Source organism: Lithobates pipiens, unplaced genomic scaffold (assembly GCF_037356315.1).
Source record: "Lithobates pipiens isolate NorthernLeopardFrog02 unplaced genomic scaffold, aLitPip1_a1.2 Scaffold_18, whole genome shotgun sequence".
Taxonomy (NCBI): Eukaryota; Metazoa; Chordata; class Amphibia; order Anura; family Ranidae; genus Lithobates; species Lithobates pipiens.
Window position 1 is genome coordinate 74,211,813 of NW_027507758.1, and position 22,028 is coordinate 74,233,840.

Here is a 22,028-nt window from a genome sequence, read left to right on the forward strand (position 1 = left end):
ACAGGTTGCTGATACCTGTGTTACACTTATAATACACATCATGATATTTTATGTAACAGACAAAATGTATACATTTGAATATGTCCAGTAAGCACAAGACTTTCTCTTTCATGGCTGCAGAGGTGCAATATGGAAGAAAAAGGGAGTGTGATTGACAAGTTCTGTTGATTTTTATTAAAGATAACCTTTGCTGCTGCAATAGATATAAAAATGAAGGGTTTATATACCCAACAAGCCAGCTTGTTCAGCACAGAAAACAGTAATCAGTAATGACAGACACATCATTTCCTTTAGCTTTTATTATCTGGGATGTACTCAGAAAAAAGTATGTGCAGAAATGGGAAGCATTTCAGCACACATAATGGGTCCTAAAATCTGTTTTAAGGTTAGGTAATAAAAATAAACAGCTCAGTATGGGGTCCGGGTGACTCTACTAATAACTGCGTCCAAATAGCGTATAGTGCTTGGCAGGGTTCTTGCCACACACGCACTTGGTTCCAGGTTGAAGCTCTCTCAGTGGCTTAAAGGGGATGCACAGACTCTTGGCTCCCATAGAAGGAGCTCCGGGTTCCAGATCCTGATCCCTGTATCAGAACAGAAAAAGAGGAGTTTAGAATTATGAGCCAAGACAGAAATTTTTAGTTCATTACAGTACTTACCATGCAAAACAGTACACTGCACTAAAACAGTTAAAGTAGGAGTTAACTTTTTTGGATACAGCACAAAACACATTAGTTATGTGTAACGGTTTGTATTCCATTGCCTGCAAACAGCTGATTCTGATAAAAAAAAAAAAGCTTCCCAACAGAGCCTCCTTCATAGCTATCAGATACTGCCCTGAGCGGCTGGCCATCTTAAGCCGCTGTGAGAGTTAGGCTGCTTTCACAATGGGGAGCTGGGTCCGTTAGCAGTAAAGCGCCACTAGTTTAATGGGTTAAAAGAGCCCATGTTGTGGCGCTTCGGAAGCGCTGCCCATTCATTCCAATGGACAGGGGCGGTGTGGGAGCACTGTATACAGCACTCCTACACCGCTCCAAAGATGCTGCTAGCAGGACTTTTTTCCCCGTCCTGCAAGCACACTGCCCCAGTGCGAAAGCACTCAGGCTTTTACATTGGGGAGGCATGAGAGGCAGTTTTCAGGCACTTTACAGGCACTATTTTTAGCGCTAAAACTGCCTCAGTGTGAAAGTTGTCTTAAAGGATAACTTCATCTTTCAGAACATGTTACGTGTTTTACCCATATTTAGGGTGGAACATGTTCCAGCTCCTGCCTCCAGTTCCCCCAATCCCTCTTTTAGGGAGACAGTGGATAGGTAACATGTCATTCATTCCCAGTTTCCTGCGAATGAATGAACTACATGTACCTTCGGCCACCGCAGCCCATGGTTTGTAGCTCTGAATGAACTGAAAGGGCGCTGATGAGCGCTCTCGCAGTTCATTCACAAGACCTGCAGCTTTCGACAGAAAACCTATATAAAAAGGTACAGGCAGAAAGCTGCAGGGTTTGTCTGCAGAAGCCTGACATTGCACCCCTGATTCACTGAGCACGGGTGCAATGCCTGCCAGGCTCCTGCAGGAAAAGGCACCTTTTGTTTCTGTAAAAATATGTGCATTTATAATTTTTTTAAGGAAAAGTGAACTTATCTTTTAACAGCCATCATTGCTACTTGCCTGTCCTCTTCTACTCATGGTTCTCTCCCACAATGATTTGTGGGTGAGCTCTGGGAATCCTGTTATTGAACTGCTCCTCTTCCATTCACAGAATGCAGTGCATTTCTGGAGAATAGTAAAGTGAGCAATATGAAATGGCAGAGAGTGCAGAAGGGGGCAACTGAGAAGTGGGCCAACTTCTCAGTAGCAGTGGCTCTTCGCATGCATTATGATCACAAATCAGAAAGAATTGTATGCACACACGCATTACGATTCTATCAGAAAACAACATGTCCAAATTTTAAGAAGTATGGCCAAAGCTTCTTTAGCCATACTTCTCCTATGGATCACAGGAATGCAGTTCGTTCTGCACTCCTGTGACCTGTTTTCAGCCCGCTGTTGGCTTACGTCAAGCAGCAGTTCCAGACTCGGGAAAGATCCTGACCATATGGTCGGTATCCGAGCAGAAGCCTGATCTGAAAGCTGGCTCAGCCTCTCAGCGATCCGCTGAAAGTCTGAGCCAGCCCCTCCCCCGTCCCCTCAACAGCCCAGCAGCCCACTGGCAGTCACAGTTCTCCACTCAGAGTGGAGGGGGAGAACTGAGTGATCGGCGGTGCTTAATAGCTCAGTTCTCACTGCAGAGCCGGCGACGACAGATGCAGCATCAGATCGATGCCTAGGATGTCCACGCTGGCAGAATGCAACAGTATGGCAAGGGAGATTCCCCTTATCCACATCGCTGGTGTGGATGTGGGGATCTGCACATTTTTTTTTTTTTCATTCAAACCCTTGGTTGAATGAAAAAAAAAAAAAAACTGTCCGTGTATACCTCCCGCTTTACTGAATATCCACTACACATACTTCAGTTGTGGAAAAATATATATATAAAAAAAAAAATATCAGAACAAAAAATCTTGCAGTAGCACTATAATATATGTGAGCACTGTTAGATCAGATTACCTGGCGGTGGTCTTCTTTATCCAGTCTTCACAGTCAATCTCCCCACAGAATGGAATCTGTACAATCTGCAGAGGAATGGAAAAGCACATTATATGTCTTACCTGACCGAACCAAACCCAAAAATATGTTCTATAAGAATTTAAATGGCTTTCAACATAAGACTGGCCACTAATCCCTATGTCTATGGGCACAAGCAGAAGACATCCTAGTCCGATCTTTAGGAAAGCAGTGGAAAGTCACATTAGGTGTATTGCTACACCCCAAGAAATAACACCCCCCCCCTATGCCTATTTTTTTTTTAAATAGATGTAAAATAAACAACATTATCATTTACACATGCATGTCAAATTTAAAGGCTGAGACTGCCATAGGAGATTAAAAGAGGCTGCAGAACCCCCCTTTGAGAATGCTAATTCCCTGGATGTCATCCTGATGCTTTGATCTAAGTGCTGTCTGAGTTGTGGACCAGTAATAAGTATAGAGGTAGGTATTTCTGATACTTTTCTGACATTTCTTTACAGAAAACTTGTTGGGGGATTGTGAAATGAGTATACTGAAGTCTGACATAGCCAGGTATTTAAGATTTTCATAAGGCCACCTGCAATGGGAGCCCCCTTCTTTTTGTGAAAACAATTCAACATAAAGGCCCTTTTCATACTTTTGATCTTGTATTGCATTAAAGGGTTTGTTAACCCACATGTGCAAATCACTGCCAGCCAATTAGAGGCAGGCATAGCACACCGCATTAGTTTTTTATAAAAATGAGCGATGTAAATACCGTTTTAGAACGACCTTCAGGCTGGTTACATGACTCGCGGCCGCTGTATACCTCAGATACACGGTTCCTGCAGGAGGGGCCAAGAACTCCCTCTGAAGTTAGCCTGGGAGATCACATGGCCACTGACACTGACTAATAAAGGCCAGCATTTTCCTGACACTGGGGGGGGGGATTTACTAAAACTGGAACGCTCAGAATCTGGTGCAGCTGTGCATGGTACCCAATCAGCTTCTAACTTCAGCTTGTTCAATTTAGCTTTAGCAATAAAAACTGAAAGCCAATTGGTTTCTATGCAGACTTGCACCAGATTTTGCACTCTTCAGTTTAAGGGTGCCCCTTCTCTGAGGGATTTTGCTGCAAGTGTAATTTGGTCTCCTGCTATTGAGATCTATTCCGCACACAAGTTAAGTTAGGTTCACATTACAGCAGTAAAGCTGGCCATAGACGGAGTGAAATTTGGCCAGTTCAGCAGGGCTTGGCAGCATTTTGGTCAGTGTGTGGCCCTCACTGCTCAATATAGGTTGATTGTTAAGCAGGGTATGCACTTACCAGGAGCCGTCCCTGCTGGGAGAACACAGTGAATCCAAAAATCTGACATGGCTGGTTGTACCCAAGTCAATCGCTGGATCCTGCCCATGTATGGTTTGAATCTCGGTCATTCCTTATTCAAATGGCCAAGATTGGAACAATGTAAATACAGCTGCTGACACTGAACATATTAAAAATAATAAATAGTGACGCACTATCCCTACATCCAAGTGTTGTCCTATATAACATATTCACTTAACACTTTAAAGAGGAAGTAAACCCTAATGGGTTTACTTCCTCTTTGTCTCCCTGCAAAGGTAAAGCATAATGGACTACTATGCATCGCATAGTAGCCCATTATGTGTCACTTACCTGACAAAGGAGCCAGCAATGTCACCGCTGTCCCCTGTAGTCCGGAGCGTCCATCTTCTTCCGGGTATCGCTGCTCCGGCCACTCACAGCGCCGGAGCAGCGATAACGTGACTCCCGTGCATGCGCACGGGAGCGGTCACTAACAGCATATCGCCGTTAGCAGCGGCGATAGTGCGCCTGCGTGCCGCTGTCTACAGTGCATGCGCCGTGTAGGTTTAGGAGATATTTCTTGGATCTACAGGTAAGCCTTAAACTAGGCTTACCTGTAGGTCAAAGTGGTTTGTAAGGGTTTACAGCCACTTGAAATGAATAATAATCGTGATAAACAGAAATAAATCCAGTGAAAAACAACATGCAAAATGAATGCTCTTTTGTGCACTGCTTCAGTGCCTGCCAAAACATAAGTCCATCAGTGTATATCCTTTGTGAACTTATTAGTGTTATCCGTGCGATAGTGCGCCACATATAAGTGTCACCACTCTTGTGCTCCCCGCCTCCCCCCATGGTAATACAGTGATACCTTAGAGTACGAGCATAATTCGTTCCAGAAACAGGCTTTTAATCCAAAGCACTTGTATATCAAAGAGTTTCCCCATAAGAAATAATAGAAACTTAGATGTATCGTCCACAGCCACTGCTGGTGTATGCAGTACAGTATGTGACCAGAGGTGCGGGGGCGCTGGTGACGCTCGGAACTGTTGACCCTTTTGGGTGCTCCGACACACACTACGCCAGCCCCACCCAGCTGGGAGTGTCTCAGAGCGTATCCGAGTTCTGCAGTGCCCCCGGACCTCTGGCCACATACCTCAATACATACACCAGCGGCTTGAGTACTACAGTGCTCATGCAAGTCAGTGCTCGCAAATCAAGTCAGGATATATATATAAAAAAAGTATATATATATATATATATATATATATATATATATATATATATATATACTATATATATATATATATATATATATATATATATATATATATATATATATATATATATATATATATATATATATATAGCTTGTCTTGAAAAACGCTTGTATACCTTGTTAATCGCAAACCGAGGTATCACTGTATGCTCACCTCAGTTTGGTCAGTCAGAGCTGGTGAGCGACCCCTGGGCTCAATTAAAAAGGAATCTCCAGGCTCCTGTGCTTATCCTTGGCTCAATCTTAAAGTGTACCAATCCCTAGAGGAGGGGAGAGGACGGTGTAGGCAGCCTCAGGAGGAGCTGCTGGCAGACAAACGGCTGTGCGGCTTCATCTTGTGTCTTAAGTGGTTGGTTAGAGATTGGTGTGCTGGAAGCACCTCAAGATTGAGATTGATCTAAGGATAAGCACAGAAACCTGGAGATTCCTTGTTAATTGAGCCCAGGGGTGGCTCACCAGCGCTGATTGAACAAACTTAAATGTGAGGTCACATACCCTGAGGTGAGGATATTACTATGGGTGGGTGCATGAGTGGTGACACTTTGCTTATATGTGGAGCACTATCGCACAGAGAACACTAATGCAAACACACCCCCGATAGACTAGGTCTGACGGGATCTGTCCGTCAGACATTCGGAACGTGTGTGGGATAATCCGATCGGTTTTATTTATTTTTAAAATCTGACGGACCTATAAATAGAACATGTTTCAAATCAGTCCGACGGACTCAATTCCTATCGGGAAAACCGTTCGTCTGTATGCTGGTCTGACGGACCAAATACGACACAAGGGCAGCTATTGGCTACTGGCTATTGAACTTCCTTTTTTAGTCCCGTCTTACCTCATCACATTCAAAACAAACTGACTTAGTCCATTCGTATGTGGGCAAGTCCGACCGTTCGGAAGTCAGTCGGAACTCCGTTGAAAGTCCGTTGGGAAGACCGTTGGACCTAGTCTGCCAGAAAGTCCGGTCGTGTGTACGCGGCATAAGAAGTTCACAAAGGATATACACTGATGGACTTTTTGCAGTGCACAGGACGACATTAATTTTGCATGTTTTTTTCATGAGAATTAAATATATTAATTGACATTTTTACGTCAAAATGAAAATTTAGCAACTCATTTTAGATTTGTTTTATTATGTAGCTAACTGAAATGAACTGTATAAAAAAAATATATACAAAACAGCTATATACTCCCTGCAAAGGCCTTGTTACCTTTATTTTCTCTGCGTTATTGATGTATTTTGGCACTAATGACGTGATCTACTCTGATCCTTTGAAACATTTGTGTGTCGCTCAGCGATTGCTATTAAACTTCCCCTTTAGGAAAGTTATGAAAATTGTGAAATATTTGGACAAAGGCCATGTAACCCAAGAGAATGATATAGAAACAAACAAGATAGTGGAGGATCTTACAGAGCCCTATAGGCCAACAATGGAGTTCTTCTGTCGGATACAGCAGCAGCTTATAGCAGTGCAATTACCTGCCATAAAGGACAAATTATGCTATTGCTCAGTAAAAACGATGGCTTCCTGTTGATGTATATACGTAAATTATCATCAGCTTGATCAACCTTGAAAGAGTACACGCCTTTTACATTATCAGAGACAAATCTCGCAGTGATATCTTATTGCTTCTTATCTAGATAGAGATCTGGAATTTGAAGCCATTTTAGGAAGAGGTTATTTTGTGTAAATGGCTTTAAAAGTGATTGTAAATGCTTTTTTTCTTTAAAACGACAAACAGGTTTATACTTACCTGCTTTGTTCAATGGAATTGTACCCTGTGGCCCCGAACTTCCTCTTCTTAGGCCCTTCGCCAGCATTCCTGGCTCCTACCCTCCGGTGAGTGTCCCTATAGAAAGCCGCTTTCTAGGGGGGGCACTCGTGCAGGCTCGCTCCCAAAACTCGTTGTCTGCATCTATAGACACAGACAGCAGGACCCGGCCTTGCCCCCTCACTCTCTCGTCTCTGGCTTTGATTAACAGCAGTGGAAGCCAATGGCTCCCACTGCCACAGCAAAGCCTGCGAGACCCAGAATTGAGGGGAAGAGAAGAGCTGCAGATGTGCACAGCGCTGGATCAAATGAGGACTCGGGTACGTAAAAGGAGGGGAGAAGGCAAATATCGATGCCTAAACAATTTTTAACCTAATGCAAGGAATACATTAGGGTTGAAAAATATTAAGGCTTTAGAACCACTTTAAAGTTAGTTAGCTTAAGGTAGTGAAAAGATCCACAATACTTCATATGTAGGGAATATTGATTGCTCGCTTCCACCATAAAAGCAAATAGAAAAAAACAAAGCAATGCTAGGCAAGTTGCCGACGTGTTCATAAAGTGCCACTTCCCATTTTTCGCAATTCATAATTTTGTTGCAATGCACACAGACATCAACATATGTGCTTGGCAAGCACCTGTGATTTTTGCTGAGAATTTTTTGATGCCTAGGACTGAAAACCTGTGTGATGCAAGATGTGTTAAAGTGTCAATTTCACCATTGTGCACCTACAGCTTGCAATGTTGGCAACTGATGGGAAGAGGGTGCAATGCATTGCAGAAACCATGTCCCCTGGTTCAAGCCTACAATCTCTACAGCAGAGCCAGGATGAAATAAAGGACCCCTTGGGGGATCTGTACCATTCCTTTTATGTATATGTAAATTCAAACTGTTAAAGTGATATTAAAATCTTTTTTTGTTTAAAAATAACAAACATGTTATACTTACCTGCCCTGTGTAGTGATTTTGTACAGAGCAGCCCCGATCCTCAACTTTTGGGGTCCCTTGCCGACGCTCTTGGCCCCTCCCTCCTGCTGAGTGCCTTCACAGCAATAAGCTTGCTATGGGGGCATTCGAGCCAAGCAGCTGCTCTGTGTGTCCATTCAGAAATGGAGCTGCAGCTTGACCCCGCCTCCTTTCTCTTCGTTGGCTCACTGTTGCACCGCTGCGGTCTCAGCCAGTGAGGAGGGAGACTGGGACTCTCGTGCAACATCGCTGGATCGAGATGGAGCTCAGGTATGTATTAGGGGGGCTTTTGCTCACAGAAGGTTTTATATCTTAGTGCATTAAGATAAAAAAAAAACTTCTGCCTTTAAAACTACTTTAAAATCTCATCTGATCTTTAAATTTTTTTATATCGGTTTAATTATAAATTCTATTTAAATCTGAAGTTTTCATTAGCATATTTCCTGGTGATCCTTATTTAGGCACTTCCTATGATGGCATCTGCTTGTCCCTGTATACCAACTGTTCTTCTTGTCACTCAGGCTTCTGATACAGACTACGAGTGGCTTATTTGATACACAGCATAGTTATGATCAATTGATATCACCATCAGGAAAAATGATATTCTCCAATGCTGCTGGAAAGGATGACAACATGGTGGTCTGAGAAAACCTGAAAATCTGCCAGGGAAGGTAGGAGCCTACAATATATGAACAATTCATAAAGCTTTAACACCAGGATAAGGAGCTTTATTTTTAGCCACGTGACTATAAATCTTTTGACACAAACCTGAAAATATTTATTTTAATTTTTTTTATAAATAAGGATCTTTTTTCTAGTGTGTTAGCATTAGGAAATGTGTTTAATATTCAATCAAATCCCCATTCCCCCCCAAAAAAAAAAAAAAAAAAAAAAAAAACAAGAAAAACACAAGAAAAACAAAACAAAAAAACACCACATACTTTTCCTGTATCCAGCTGACTCTGGAATTCTTCCATAGAATCTGTTACCACCATGTGGGTCGTCAGATCTTTTAGTGCCCTAAATTAAAAGACAAGAAGGGTGCAACCAAAATTACTAAAATGTTTTTGTCAAGGTTTACAAAAAAAAAAAAACTATACAATCACAATCAATAAAACCAAACACAGTACCAACCCATTTGGTGCATAGGAGAGTACCAACTCTAACGTCACATGAAAGATTAGCATTTGCATATTGCAATGTGAACACCCATGGGAGCAGATTCTGCTGCGGACCAAAAAAAAGGGTCCTGGGCGAGTTTGATGCAAATTCAGCCATACTAAAAATCGCATCACACAGAGATTGCATGTGATTTGCACTGCAGTGCGAATCACATCTGATCTCAGACATCGCACCAGTGGAAACTAGCCCTAAGCCCCAGCTCTTAGAGGTGTTGACTGCATTTTTAGGGCTTCTCTCAGCCATTTATACTGCCAGTCTGTTTTTCAACTTCCTTTAACGGGCCAAGTTGCAAAAGTAAGTGGCATTTAGGCCCCTTTCACACTGGGGCTCTTTGCAGACGCTACAACGCTAAAAATAGAGCCTGAAAAGCGCCCTGAAACAGCCGCTGCCGTCAGCGGTGCGCTTGCAGGACGGTCAAAAAAGTCTCTGGCTCTGTAGTCTTAGACCATGGGTTGTATGCCACTACCTTCGGGTAATTGGACACCAGCAAAAGCCGTACTGTACTCCAAGATATGGAATTTACAGGCAAGTCAAAATTGTCGATCTGCTATTGGAATAAAATACTTACAGTACAAAGATGGATTTTTAAACAATGCCACATGTCCCCCTGGTCTAAATAAATCTGTAGCGTTTAGACCATTCCTTGAAGGTTTTGAGTCAAGGGGTCCCAAATTAGATTTCCAATCTGCAGATCTTTGCTTAGAGCTACATATATTGAGCTATTAATTTTTCTTTTCCTGATTTTTTGGAAATTATCTGATTAATTGCCACTTATTATGTTTATGCTCATATCGAGTGTACTGTATCTCTCGTATAGGAAATCAGGACAGCCATGATTAAATATATTCCAGATCGTCTCAGGGTAAACAGGATTTGATTATGGTTGTTTGCTCTCTGTGTCCTTTTATGTAATTGCTGCTGCATGTTGCTCTCCTGATACCTTGAGGGGAGTGCTGTCCAGCTTCTGTCTCTTCCCCACCCGGCGCACTAGGGCCGCTGACCACCGCCAATTGGCCCATGCAGAGGGACAGCGTATTATGGTGCTCTAAGTGTGCCAGTATTCTTCCAGACATGGCACCTTGAAACCCATAGTTCTATCGGATTACCACTACCCATCAGATTGTGCAACGGAAGTGACGTTCTGACCAAAAAAAAAAAAAAATTACTGTGCATGTGCAATGTGTTCCAACATGCATTTCACGGCGCTATGTGTTCCAAGCACTTCATGGTAGTGGCAAACTGAGAGAACACCCATGCGGACATCTTACTACACCCAGCTACATCTTGCATTTCAGAGTAATTTTAGCAATAAAGTGAGCATATATAAAATATAGTGTATTGATATCTGTGATGCTGTTTGGAGGTTTAATTTTGAAAGCCTACTGCTGGCGTCCAGCTTCTTCCAAAATGGAACATCAAAACAACATTACAGATGTCAATATACTATTTATTTATATACACTCACTTTATTGATAAAATTACTCTAAATTCAAGACGTAGTTGGGTGTAGTAAGATGTCCGCATAGGTGTTCTATCAGATTACCGCTATCCGACAGATAAAGAAATGTTTGGAACGCATAGCACCATGGAACACATAGCGCAGTAGGTTTTTTTTGGTCAAAACGTCACTTCCGTTGCATAATCTAACGGGTAGCAATAATCTGATGGAACAACAATCGCCATCACCACATGGGGAGGCCTCCTGGACCGGGGGAGGGGTGCCTTCTAGCCCCACCCACATGCCTCCACATGATTGGGATCCTACAATCGCCCAAGCAGTATTTATACAGCTGCAGGCCAAGGGTGCACAGCATTATTGCTCCTCAGACCACCTTTCACCTACAGGTAACTTGATTTTCACACATCATTCCCCCTTTACATTGTTGGATTGAGGGAAGAATTTGCTTTTTTTCCCCACACAGTTTAAAATGCTGGGCTACACCCCTCTGGCAAAAAGACGAGATGCACTCTGTCTCTTCTGTAGTAGGAAAGACTTTATTAATGAGAAACATTGTAACTTTATACACAATTCAAGGCACATGCCTCAACATGAACAAGGGCCCAGCTCCACCCACACATACCAAGACTCAACACCTCATCCTGACGTCTGCTAGGCTTCAAACGATCCCACCCAATACACATCTTTTCACAAAAGGTTGGCAGCCAGTCTGTCTGGCACTTTACAATACACACAAGGACAGACTTAAATGAACAATAGAAATGCAAAACAACTTAATTCCTCACAGCAATGATACTTAACCCCCATATACAGTATACATCCAATCTATATACAATGTATATACAGCCTTGAATATGGCTATCACAGACCATATCGGGGGTTTCTTTTATTCACCCTGTGTCCAAAGTGACCCCACTGTCACAACCATCACTACTGATTATTTGGCCAGTACCCTCACAGTTTAATTTCCTCTTCCCCTCTCCTCACAGGTACTATATATTATTTATAGGAGCTGCTTAACTTCAACTTTTTCCTTTTCTTTAAAGTTTTACCGGAGTCCTCCCTCTGGGTATCTCTAAGCTTTTCCACTAATGTATGCAACCCAAGTAAATATCTACATGAACAGAACACTATGTACCACTAAGTAATACCAGCCTTTATAGATATATTTTTACTTCATTCAGTAGATTGGTCTTGTTTGTAAAGACAGTGTGCATCTCTTGGTGGGGCACCTCCATCCCCCAGTGGTAAAGGGATGGGTGCTCTGGCACCTCCATCTGATGCAAAAACCTCTTTGGATTTTATACGATGATGTCTTGTGCTTAATCCTCTCTACTCTTACGAGTTAGTGTCTATATTATGAATAGCGTGTAATATGTTAATAGACAAATGTTCTAATACTATCTTTTTTGTTATAGATAACCATGTGGACTATTATTTGGTCCTGAAGAAGAAAGCAAAAATTTCAAATTAAATTTGAAACGTGTTGGATAATCTCTATTCCCACTATTACATGCATTTACAGAATTCCATGGTTATTTGTACTTGGCCTTCAACCAATTTGCTGTAACCACATCAATTATTTTAACATTGTATATGGATTATACATTTTTAACCTGTACCAATAAAGATCATCATTTATATATTTGAAATTGTTGATGCCCTAAAAACTCCTATTTAGAGGTTGGTGTCTTAAGCATCTTGGAAATAAACATGGAAATCGTAGACAAATATATTACCTGTTGTAGAGGTTAGTGTGAATTTCTTCCAGCATATCTTTTAACTTAGTCTCTGCTTGGTCCTCTGCGATGGTCAGTTTTTCTCCTGTGTCTCGTCGAACTGCTACAAACTGGTTACTTTTCATATCTCTAGGGCCCACTTCCAGCCTGATAGGAACACCCTAAAAAGAAACATATCAAAAATGTAACAACTTTGATCTAAAAAAAAAAAAAGCCCAACTAAAGCCTAAAACTGTATTTTGCTTTGACCAAGTATGTTTTAGAGTCTTTGTCAAGTTATTATTGCAGTCTGTGACCCTGTTGAGTTTTACCTGTACTTCCTGATAGGACGAGAAATGGATAGACTTTCCAGTTGGGACAAAGAAGAACCAATAAAAATTTTTTATAGAATGAGGTAGGTAGAAATCTCTGACAATGTCTTTATTGTTGTAGAAGCCCTTCTGTCCCAGTGACAGATGCACCATTTCATGGAAAACACAGATACAGTTAGGTCCATATATAGGTCCAGGAGGTAGGCATATCATTGTCAAAAGTCTACAATTAAGAGAAGAAGACTTCACAAGAGCAAATACAGGTGGTTCACCACAAGCTGCAAACCATTCATAAGTCTACAGAATAGAAAAGCCAGATTAGACTTTGCCAAAAAAAAACATCTAAAAAAGCCAGGCTAGTTCTGGAAAAGCATTCTTTGGACGGATGAAACTAAGATTAATCTGTACCAGAATGATGGGAAGAAAAAAGTGTGGAGAAGGCTTGGAACAGCTCATGATCCAAAGCACACAACCTCGTCTGTGGTCACATAGTGGAGGCAGTGTGGTGACATGGGCATGCATGGCTTCCAGTGGCACTGGGTCAATGGTGTTTATTGATGTGACAGAAGACAGAAGCAGCTGGATAAATTCTGCAGTGTTTAGAGCTATACTGTCAGCCCAGAGTCAGCCAAATGCAGCAAAGTTGATTGGACGGAGCTTCACAGAACAGATAAACAATGATCCAAAACACACAGCAAAAGCAACCCAGGAGCTTTTGAAGGAAAATAAGTGGAATATTCTGCAATGGCCGAGTCAATCACCTAATCTCAACCCAATTCGGCATGCATTTCACTTGCTGAAGGCAAAACTAAAGGCAGAAAGATTCACAAAGAACAACTGAAGACAGCTGCAGTTAGAGCCTGGCAAAGCATCAGAAAGAAGGAAACCCAGTCTTTGGTAATGTCCATGGGTTGCAGACTTCAGGCACTCATTGCCAGTAAAGGATTTTCAACAAAATATAAAAAAAAAAAAAGATTTATGATTATATTAATTTCTCCACATTTGAGCCCCTGAAAATGGGCTGGACTGTGTATAAAAATGGTTGCAGTTCCTAAAATTTGTACTTGATATTTATGCCAAACCCTTTGAATTAAAGCTGAAAGTCTGTGCTTCAAATTCATTTGGATTATTTCATTTTCATTTTATTCTGGTGGCATACAGAGCCAAAAGTATGAAAATTGTGCCTGTGTCAAATATATATCGACCTAACTGTATTTGTATCATACCAGCAATTACCAAAACTAAATTTAAAAAAATTGTCTAGACCTAGGCTTTAAAGGAGACCATTCAATGTATTTGTCAAAGTGCCTGATTCTTTAAGATGCAGAATTAGAATAAAATCACACTGATATTATCATCAATACCACATGTGAAAACAATGCTTGTTTTTTTTTTTTTAAAACCGACTGTTACTTTCTCCAAGGAATGTAAAGAACTTTCTGCAACAGAAGACTGTGAATATTCACCTCTATAATGGGCAGCTGACTTTCCTCTGATTACCATCTACCAGCAGCTTCCAGCAGAGTCTTCAACATTTGACACCTCCGAGCAGTGGTGGCTGCTCATAAGGGATGCAGGCGGGCCGCCCCCTAATCCATGGGCCTGGCCCCTAACCTCTATGCAGGACGCCGGATGCATAGATTTTAGAGGGGGTTGTTTATTTTATTTTGAAGCACGTGATTAGAGCCTGAGGCACCAATTGGCTTCAAAAAGGGTGGGCGTGGGATGCAGCACACTGCACCCCAAGCCCACCCACTTGTGTGACATTAGCGAATTAATATTTGCTAATGTCTTCCTGCTTCTCCTCCCGGTCAATCAAGGAGGTCCTGAGACCCGATTGGCCAGGAGAAGCGACCACCGGGACTCGGGAAGAGATGCAGGGGGGAAGCTGCAACCTGGATGGGGTAAGTGTGGGGCTGGTGGGCGAATTGGCGATCGATCAAGCAACAGGGGTGGGGTGGGTTGGATGAGTGGGGGGGCTAGGTTTGTTTGCTCCCCCCCCAAAAAAATTAAGCACCAGCGGCCTCTGCCTCCAAGGGTAGAATGCCTGCACTGTGGTACAACTTGTTTTACAGAGGGAAAAGCATGATATAGCCCCGAATCCTGCAAAGTTTTGGTAAATTTGAACACGAGATGGTTGGTTTTTGCTTTCATTCTTCTTCATGGTGCTAGGAGTTTGTTGTTCTGCAGAGGGCTTTCAAAGTCAACTAGGAATAGACGCAGCTTCTCCTCCGCTTTAAAAGTGTGAGGAGTTAGGTCTCAGGAAAGGTACTTATTTTAGCTCTTAATGCCTACAACTGTGGAAAAGTGCAGCTGCTAACACTAAACCTTTCACAAACCATAATTACTTCATATGTTTTAGTGGAATCCACCCGAAAATACCCACACTGGACAACTTCTACCTCCTATGTGCACCCTTCCAACCCATTGCTTTTTCAGTACTGGTTTCTCTGCCGACATGTCAGGTTCTCCTCTGTGATGAAACTGGAATATAGAGGGGAGAACAATCTCCACCACTGACAGCTTTTCCTCTAAAAACAGCCGCGTTACTTCCCAGTATAGAGAAGCATGCGACTCACTCCATGTGACAGCAACAGGTCATTCATCAAGAACCAGCATTGTCACATTGTGAGATTCTGTGGTCCTGTATAAGCTATACATGTTAGCTCACACAGGCTGGCTCCTACTCCTCCTGGCAGCAAAACAGAATGATGGAGGAGTGTAGGAACGATGAGTATGCGCTGCTGACAGGGGAGGGGGAGTAACACAACATGTTGCATTGCTCTGCATGGACAAAGTACAGGTCCACCTTATGCACTGCATCAAATATCATATAAGTATTTGTAACCCCCCCAAAAAATTGATCCTGTTCTCTTAAAGCATGTTATACAGCACAGTAATTGTGCTGTGCAATTTGGCCCCCTGTATAACCTAAAAACCCTGGCTGATCCTGCCTTGCTATGCCCTCCCCCCTGTAAACTGACCATGGTTTATTGTGGCTGCGGAGCCCTGACACTGTGGTCAGTTTACGTGCCCATGTCATCTGCAGCTCTCCTCTCTGCTGCCCTCTCCCACCTCCCCTCCCTGCCTGTCAGCTCCGCCCACTCCAGAGCCCTCCCCTCCTGCTGCTATCATAACACAAAGACATTGCTACAATCCCCTCTACTAGGTTAATACCCCCAGTGTATTAATTTTTTTTATATGACCGTGTACCTCATTTCATAACTCCTGATTGACACTCACATGACCGGTCGCCTCTGTCCTCCTCTCCTCCTCCTGGCTGATGTCGGGGGGGTCATCTCAGACCCGCCCGCTGTAGCTCACAGATCGAGAGAGGAGAAAAGCGGGCGGTCACGTGAGCACCGATCAGTGCTATGAAATGAGGTAACGGGGGCATTTTTCTTTTTTTAAAACACATACACTGTGGACATTATTTAATACAGCAGAGAGGATTGTAGCAATGCCATTGAGTGGCTTAACAACTGATATTTATGAAAAACATGGTCTTCTGCTCCGAATTCAATGCAAACAATTTGTTCAATAAAAAGAATTACTAAGATACTTTATCTATAATGAACGCCAATGTTTAACCAGTCTGAACTTAGCATACTAATCAGTCACACATAAAGTACAAGGAGTTATTGCCTTTATGTTATGTTTTAAAATATATTATTTTTACAGTACATTATGGCTGGATGAGGAAACCATAAAGAGCAATAAAAGGTTCTGTCTCCTGACCCCTTTTAGACATTGGAAAATATATTTATTTCTTGCTGTGAATATCCTCAGACATGAGATGAATGGATGGCACAAACATGCAGCATCACGCTATAGTCCTCACCTTAAGCTCCCAGTGGTTGAACTTCCAGCCAGGTGAGTAGTTGTCACGTAAATCTGTTCGTGCTCTGATGTCCACATTCAGAAGGCGTTTTAAATACTGATTGCATTTCTGCAGAAGGGCATCTCTATCTGCTTCAGCTAATGTATTTGTGATCCCGCATGGAATTACAATAATCTGGGAGAATAAATAAATACATAAATAAATCAAACCAACATGTGTGATGGACAAACCAAAAACGTACAATCAAGTGCAATCATCATACAAAACATAGAATACCATTACCATAGATATATCAATCTTACAAAATCTTTAAAAGAGAAGTATGGGTTTTTTTTTGTTTTGTTTTTTTAGTATCATACTTACCTAGGTGGATGCAGCATAGGTCTGGTGCCTCCAACACTCAGAACTGAGCGAACAAACACCACTGATCGCTCGGTTCTCACAGCTCCGTGACCAGAGATCTGCCGTCAGTCAGCAGCTCTCTGCTCTGCCCCCCCCCCCCCCTCAGCTCATTGTATCGCTGGGCTGAGGAAGGGGTGGTAGCGGCCAGCTCAGCGATCTGGGTGGATCCCGACTCTATGGTCGTGATGATGTCCAAGCCTGGACTGTCTCTGTAACGTCAGCAGAGAGCGCACTTCAGGCCGCAGTCAGCTAAAAACAGGTCACAGGAGTACAAAACTAACTGCACTCCTGTGATCCATAGGAGAAGTACAGCCAAACGAGCTTTGGCTTTACTTCTTTAAACAAGGAAGGGAATTTGGAAGAAATATATGGAAGAAAGTCTGATAAATTCAAGTAGGGTTTAAGGAGCACTAATAGATTGAGGTGTTTATTCCTTACAGACTTAGAAGTTCACTTGCCATTTGTGTACTCCAGAAATGTGAATGGGCTATACAGCTGGAATGAGAGAGTCTGCCCAGGAGAGCATCAGACTTGTTTGCCTTAGGCTCGGTTCACACAGGGGCGACTTGTCCAGGCGACTTAGCCGCCTGACAAGTCACGCTCCGTTCTGTACAATGGAACCGTTCTAATAGGAGCGACTCAAGTCGCTCCGACTTAGAAAAAAGGTTCCTGTACTACTTCAGGCGACTTGCATTGACTTCTATACAGAAGTCGTTTTGCAAGTCGCCGCTGATCGTGTACAGGTCGCGGCGCTGCAAGTCGTGCCGCCCCTGTGTGAACCGAGCCTTAAGGTAGCTTAACGTCTGCTGTCCACCTAATATTTTACGTAGGGTACTGATTTGGCATTATCCTGACTGAGTGACCTGGAAGCAGGGGGTCAAGTGTTGTTGAGCCAATTTTATGGCGCTTAGAGCCCTTTCACACTGTGCCGCCTAGGGGGTCAGTGGTAAAGTGGTGATATTTCTAGTGCCGCTTTAACGTCATTAAAACCACCCTGCTATTGGCCGAAAAGGGGTTAAACCCGCCCGCAAAACGAGCTCACCGCTCCAAAGAAGCTGCTGGCAGGACTTTTTCTGCCGCCCTACTAGGTTCCTCTCTACCCAATAAAGAGTTTGGGAAGCCTCCCCCCCGATCGATCTCCCCTCATCGCTGAGCCATGGCCTGCCGACGATAGGGGAGGAATAAAGTTAAATCGCAGTCCTAGTCCTAGAAGCAGATGAGATATCAGACAGCCCCCCGCATTTGGCACCAAGAGCCTCCAGAACTGTCCTGAAGCTCCATCACCCCTATATGGTGCTTGGGGCGGCTGGGAGGAAAAGAAGTGCAAAGCAAAACACACAATGTAGCCACACTGTATTCACAAAGGGAGAAAAAAAATATACCAGGGAGCCAGGTACGTGGAGACCTAACCCCTTTTCCTCCCATCACCAGGGACAAACTTCACCCATCATTGCAGGCAAGAGCCTTCAGGGACACAACTACTTAGCTGGGGAACATCACCCTGAACCTGTAGAGCACCCTGCCAGTCCACCAGGTAATATATCATTGCACAGAGTCCCATTACTCCGAATCCAGTGCCAAATGGCAACATTACAGGCAATCTCTGCGTATCCGGCCTGGGTACTGTTCCTCTTAGCCGATATAGGCAACTGATCCACATAAGTCAGTCTCCTAATCTCTGACGTACTCTTGAGAAAAATTATCTAAACACCATTTATTTTTGCATAGATAACACAGACATGACCATCAGCTTAAGACATTAGCAAAAAAACAAGTTATGAATGGCTGGGAGGGGTTATGCCTGTGAGGGGTTGTCCTGAAGGTGGCAGCATAACCCTATCATAATGGATATGACCATAGCCTGTGCTCTGAGATGTTTGATAAAGAAAGGCTTTTCCTGTATCAGCTGGACATGGTTACCAATAGGGATAAGCTCAGTTGCGTTTGGACACGAATCTGAGCATGCCTGAGCTATCCTGCCAGGAAGCGGTCACTGTGGACATCCAATCATAAGCAGCGGAGGCATTCCCCAACCCACAGCCACATCTATACAAGGAACATATTTGAACATGTTGGAGTTCATCCTTGATTACTAAATGATGAAATGTTTTCCCTTAAATCTGAACTGCAGGCAGATATAAAAAGAAATAATCAATGCAGCTTTGTATTGATTAACAGATCTATTAATAAAGTTTTTAAAAGCAAGCAGGGTAAGTACCTGAATGCAACCTTGTATTAGCCTCTTTTAATCAACTGCAAAGCAAAGCTCAGCGTGGGAGAGGGAGAAGCAGCCAATTAGATATACTACTGTGTTCATGTGTGAACAAGTAAAATTTGACTTAATTCTTAGTATTTCTAAGCTCTTTTGAGTACTTCTGAAGGCTTTTAAATGTTTCATAAAATCAATTTTTAAGTATTTGTGAATGGCCTGGGATAACTTGCCACATTCAATGTATTGATGCTGTTATAATATGAAATGGTAAATTATTTTTAGTTTGTTATGCAAGAAAAAAAATGTTTCTCTCAAAAACAAAATCTGGAGGAAAAAAAAAAAAAGAAAACATTTTGACAGGAGGGAAAAAGCTGAGTGGCAGAGGGGTGAACACATAAGTCTGCTTCTCCTTTCACTGTCCAGTTACAGGCTGTGGAAGAGATCCAAGTTTCTTGACTGCAGTAGAGAAGTCATGTCTTCTGCTCCACTAGATTGGGTTGTGTTGTGTGGAGTTGTGTAAATTTCAAGATAGGATGGACAGATAAAGTCCTTCTTTATGTTTATATTATATATGAGTATTTACCCATTTGCTTAGAGTTCAGCTCTAGCCCTTTTCAGTGCCAGGAGGGGACTTCCATTATGCACTGCTGATGGCATACCCAATCTCTCTACTTTTAACATACATATTAGACACATCAAAATTTGTGAAAGCCCTGCCTTTACTTAACTTTTAAAAGCACAGGACATATAGAAACAACCAGTCAAGGAACTTGGTCTTGAAAAGCACCAGAAATTGAGGAGGCACAGGCTTTTCTAACCAGTCACTTACCTGCACACAGGCTACCCGTGGTGGCAGCACAAGACCCATATTGTCTCCATGGACCATGGTCATGACTCCTATCGTTCGGGTGGTAAGACCCCATGAGTTCTGGAAGGCATACTGCTTTTCACCAGGAGTTTTTGGATCTTCGAAAACAATCTCAAACATTTTGGAGAAATTCTGTCCAAGGTGATGTGATGTAGCTCCCTGAAATGAGGAGTCAACACTATGTAAAATTTTATTCATACAGCCATTGGACATGGGGACATGTGGTTTTAAACTGCCTTTAGGTAAAGTTAAAGTGATACTAATCTCTGGTTTAAACATAAAAAGAGATATATTCAAGTATGTATTCCTAACTCAAAAAATAAAATTCTATTGCCCTCAGTCTCCTCCAATTTCTTTTGTTTTTTGTGATCCAACTTTCTGTTAGAAGGTGGCCAACTGCATGTAGGAACATGGCCGCCCTTTTCTGTGGTCTCCCAACATAGACTAGGCACTATGGGAGTTGTAGTGCTCATACAGCAGTGCACAACTGCAACTAATGTGCAGTGCTCATTCATTCCAAGCAAATGAAATTGGAGGAAAAGAGGCGTTTTCGGCACTCACAAAGGACATCAGGAGGCAGAAAAACACACCAAGAATTTCTAAACCCACTTTAAATCCAAAAACATAAATGTAATATTTAGCGTTGTTCACTTTCAACTGGTAAACCTGCAAACGCCACACTTCCTGTCCCTGGGTGGCTACATTCACCCCCTGCACTGCATCTATGGAAGGGACCACTGAAGCCACCCAGGCTACATTATAGCTTCACACAAGAAAGTTATGACTAGTAATTTAAACATGAAAGATAAGCTTATTTTTTCCTTTTTAACGTGTCAGTTCACCTTTACAGAACAAATGTACAGGTTTACCAAACACCAGACACACTACCCACTCCCCCCAGTCACACTGTACTTATCTCCAGAGTTTGCCAGCTTTTAATACCCTCACAGCTGCTCCAGTGGTCTTAGGATTTGGAATCCTCCCTCTTCCCACTCTTCTCCATCAGCGCTTCCAGCAAAGACCAGATCAATTCTGATTGGTCAGCACAGTGACATTGACAATGCTGACCAACCAGAATCAATCTGGTCTGTGCCGAAAGCGCTGATGGAAAAGAGGGAGAATACCGGGAATTTTAAATCCCACAACCACTGGATCAGCAGCTAAGGTGATGACAGCTCAGCAACCCCAAGGTAAGTACAGCGGTGACCGAGGGGGTATGGATGGTGTTCGTGCACTTTTACTTTTTTTTCTGTAAGGCTCCATTCACACTTGTGGGTGCCAACTTTGGAGTGCAAGTTTAAATGGGTGCAACTTGGATACGACTTTGGCTTTCACCAGCGATAATGGACAACTGTTGCATTGTATAACATTCAAGTAAAACTTTCATGCAACTTGTTGAGGTCAATGGCCTTCAAGTTGCATGAAAGGCGGACCAAAATAGTGTACAAACTACTTTGAAGTTGCTGCAAATTTAAGTTGCACGTATATGAATAGTAACCATTGGAAAACATGGGGAACGACTTGTCATGCGACTTTGATGTCCTAAGTTGCATGAAAAGTCGCACAAGTGTGAATGGAGCTTAAAGATGAACTAACCCTTTAAGCTCACAGAGTTGCTTAGATGTGGTACCTGCATTCATTATTTTTTGTCTTTTCCCCACTTCCTGTCTTTAGGTTGGCTATGCTCATGCCTTCACTGTATCTGTAGAGGTGCAACATAGCGACCTTTGGACAAAACTATTGTCAACATGTAAAGATGGAAGTGTTACACAGACTAATGGATATAGATGGACTACTAAAGTGACAAATTGCAGAAACTGTTTTTTTCTTTTGTTTAAAGATTTTCACTAAACAAATAAAAGCTGACCATTGTAAACACATCTGTTAGTGTTAAATGATTTGCATCAATCCCTTAACTGCCACTTTTGCTGGACAGGAGGTTGAAAATTACAGACTCACTGGCAGGATCAACAAGTTAAAAAAACGTCCTTAAAAAAGCAAATGAATGTAGCCACCACATCGAAGGATTGGTAAGCTGCAGTATATAACATT

General features: G+C 42.5%; 1 protein-coding gene across 1 annotated transcript in view; it reads right to left on the reverse strand.

Annotated features, from left to right (window-relative positions):
- Positions 1-284: 284 nt before the first annotated feature.
- The window catches only part of EPRS1 (glutamyl-prolyl-tRNA synthetase 1), a 128,039-nt gene continuing 106,295 nt past the window's right edge, over positions 285-22,028 (reverse strand). Inside the window, 6 exon segments of the mRNA XM_077485785.1 lie at positions 285-584; positions 2,611-2,675; positions 8,904-8,982; positions 12,343-12,503; positions 16,495-16,668; positions 19,938-20,135. Of these exon segments, the coding sequence (XP_077341911.1) occupies positions 434-584; positions 2,611-2,675; positions 8,904-8,982; positions 12,343-12,503; positions 16,495-16,668; positions 19,938-20,135 (828 nt within the window). The 3' untranslated portion in view covers positions 285-433.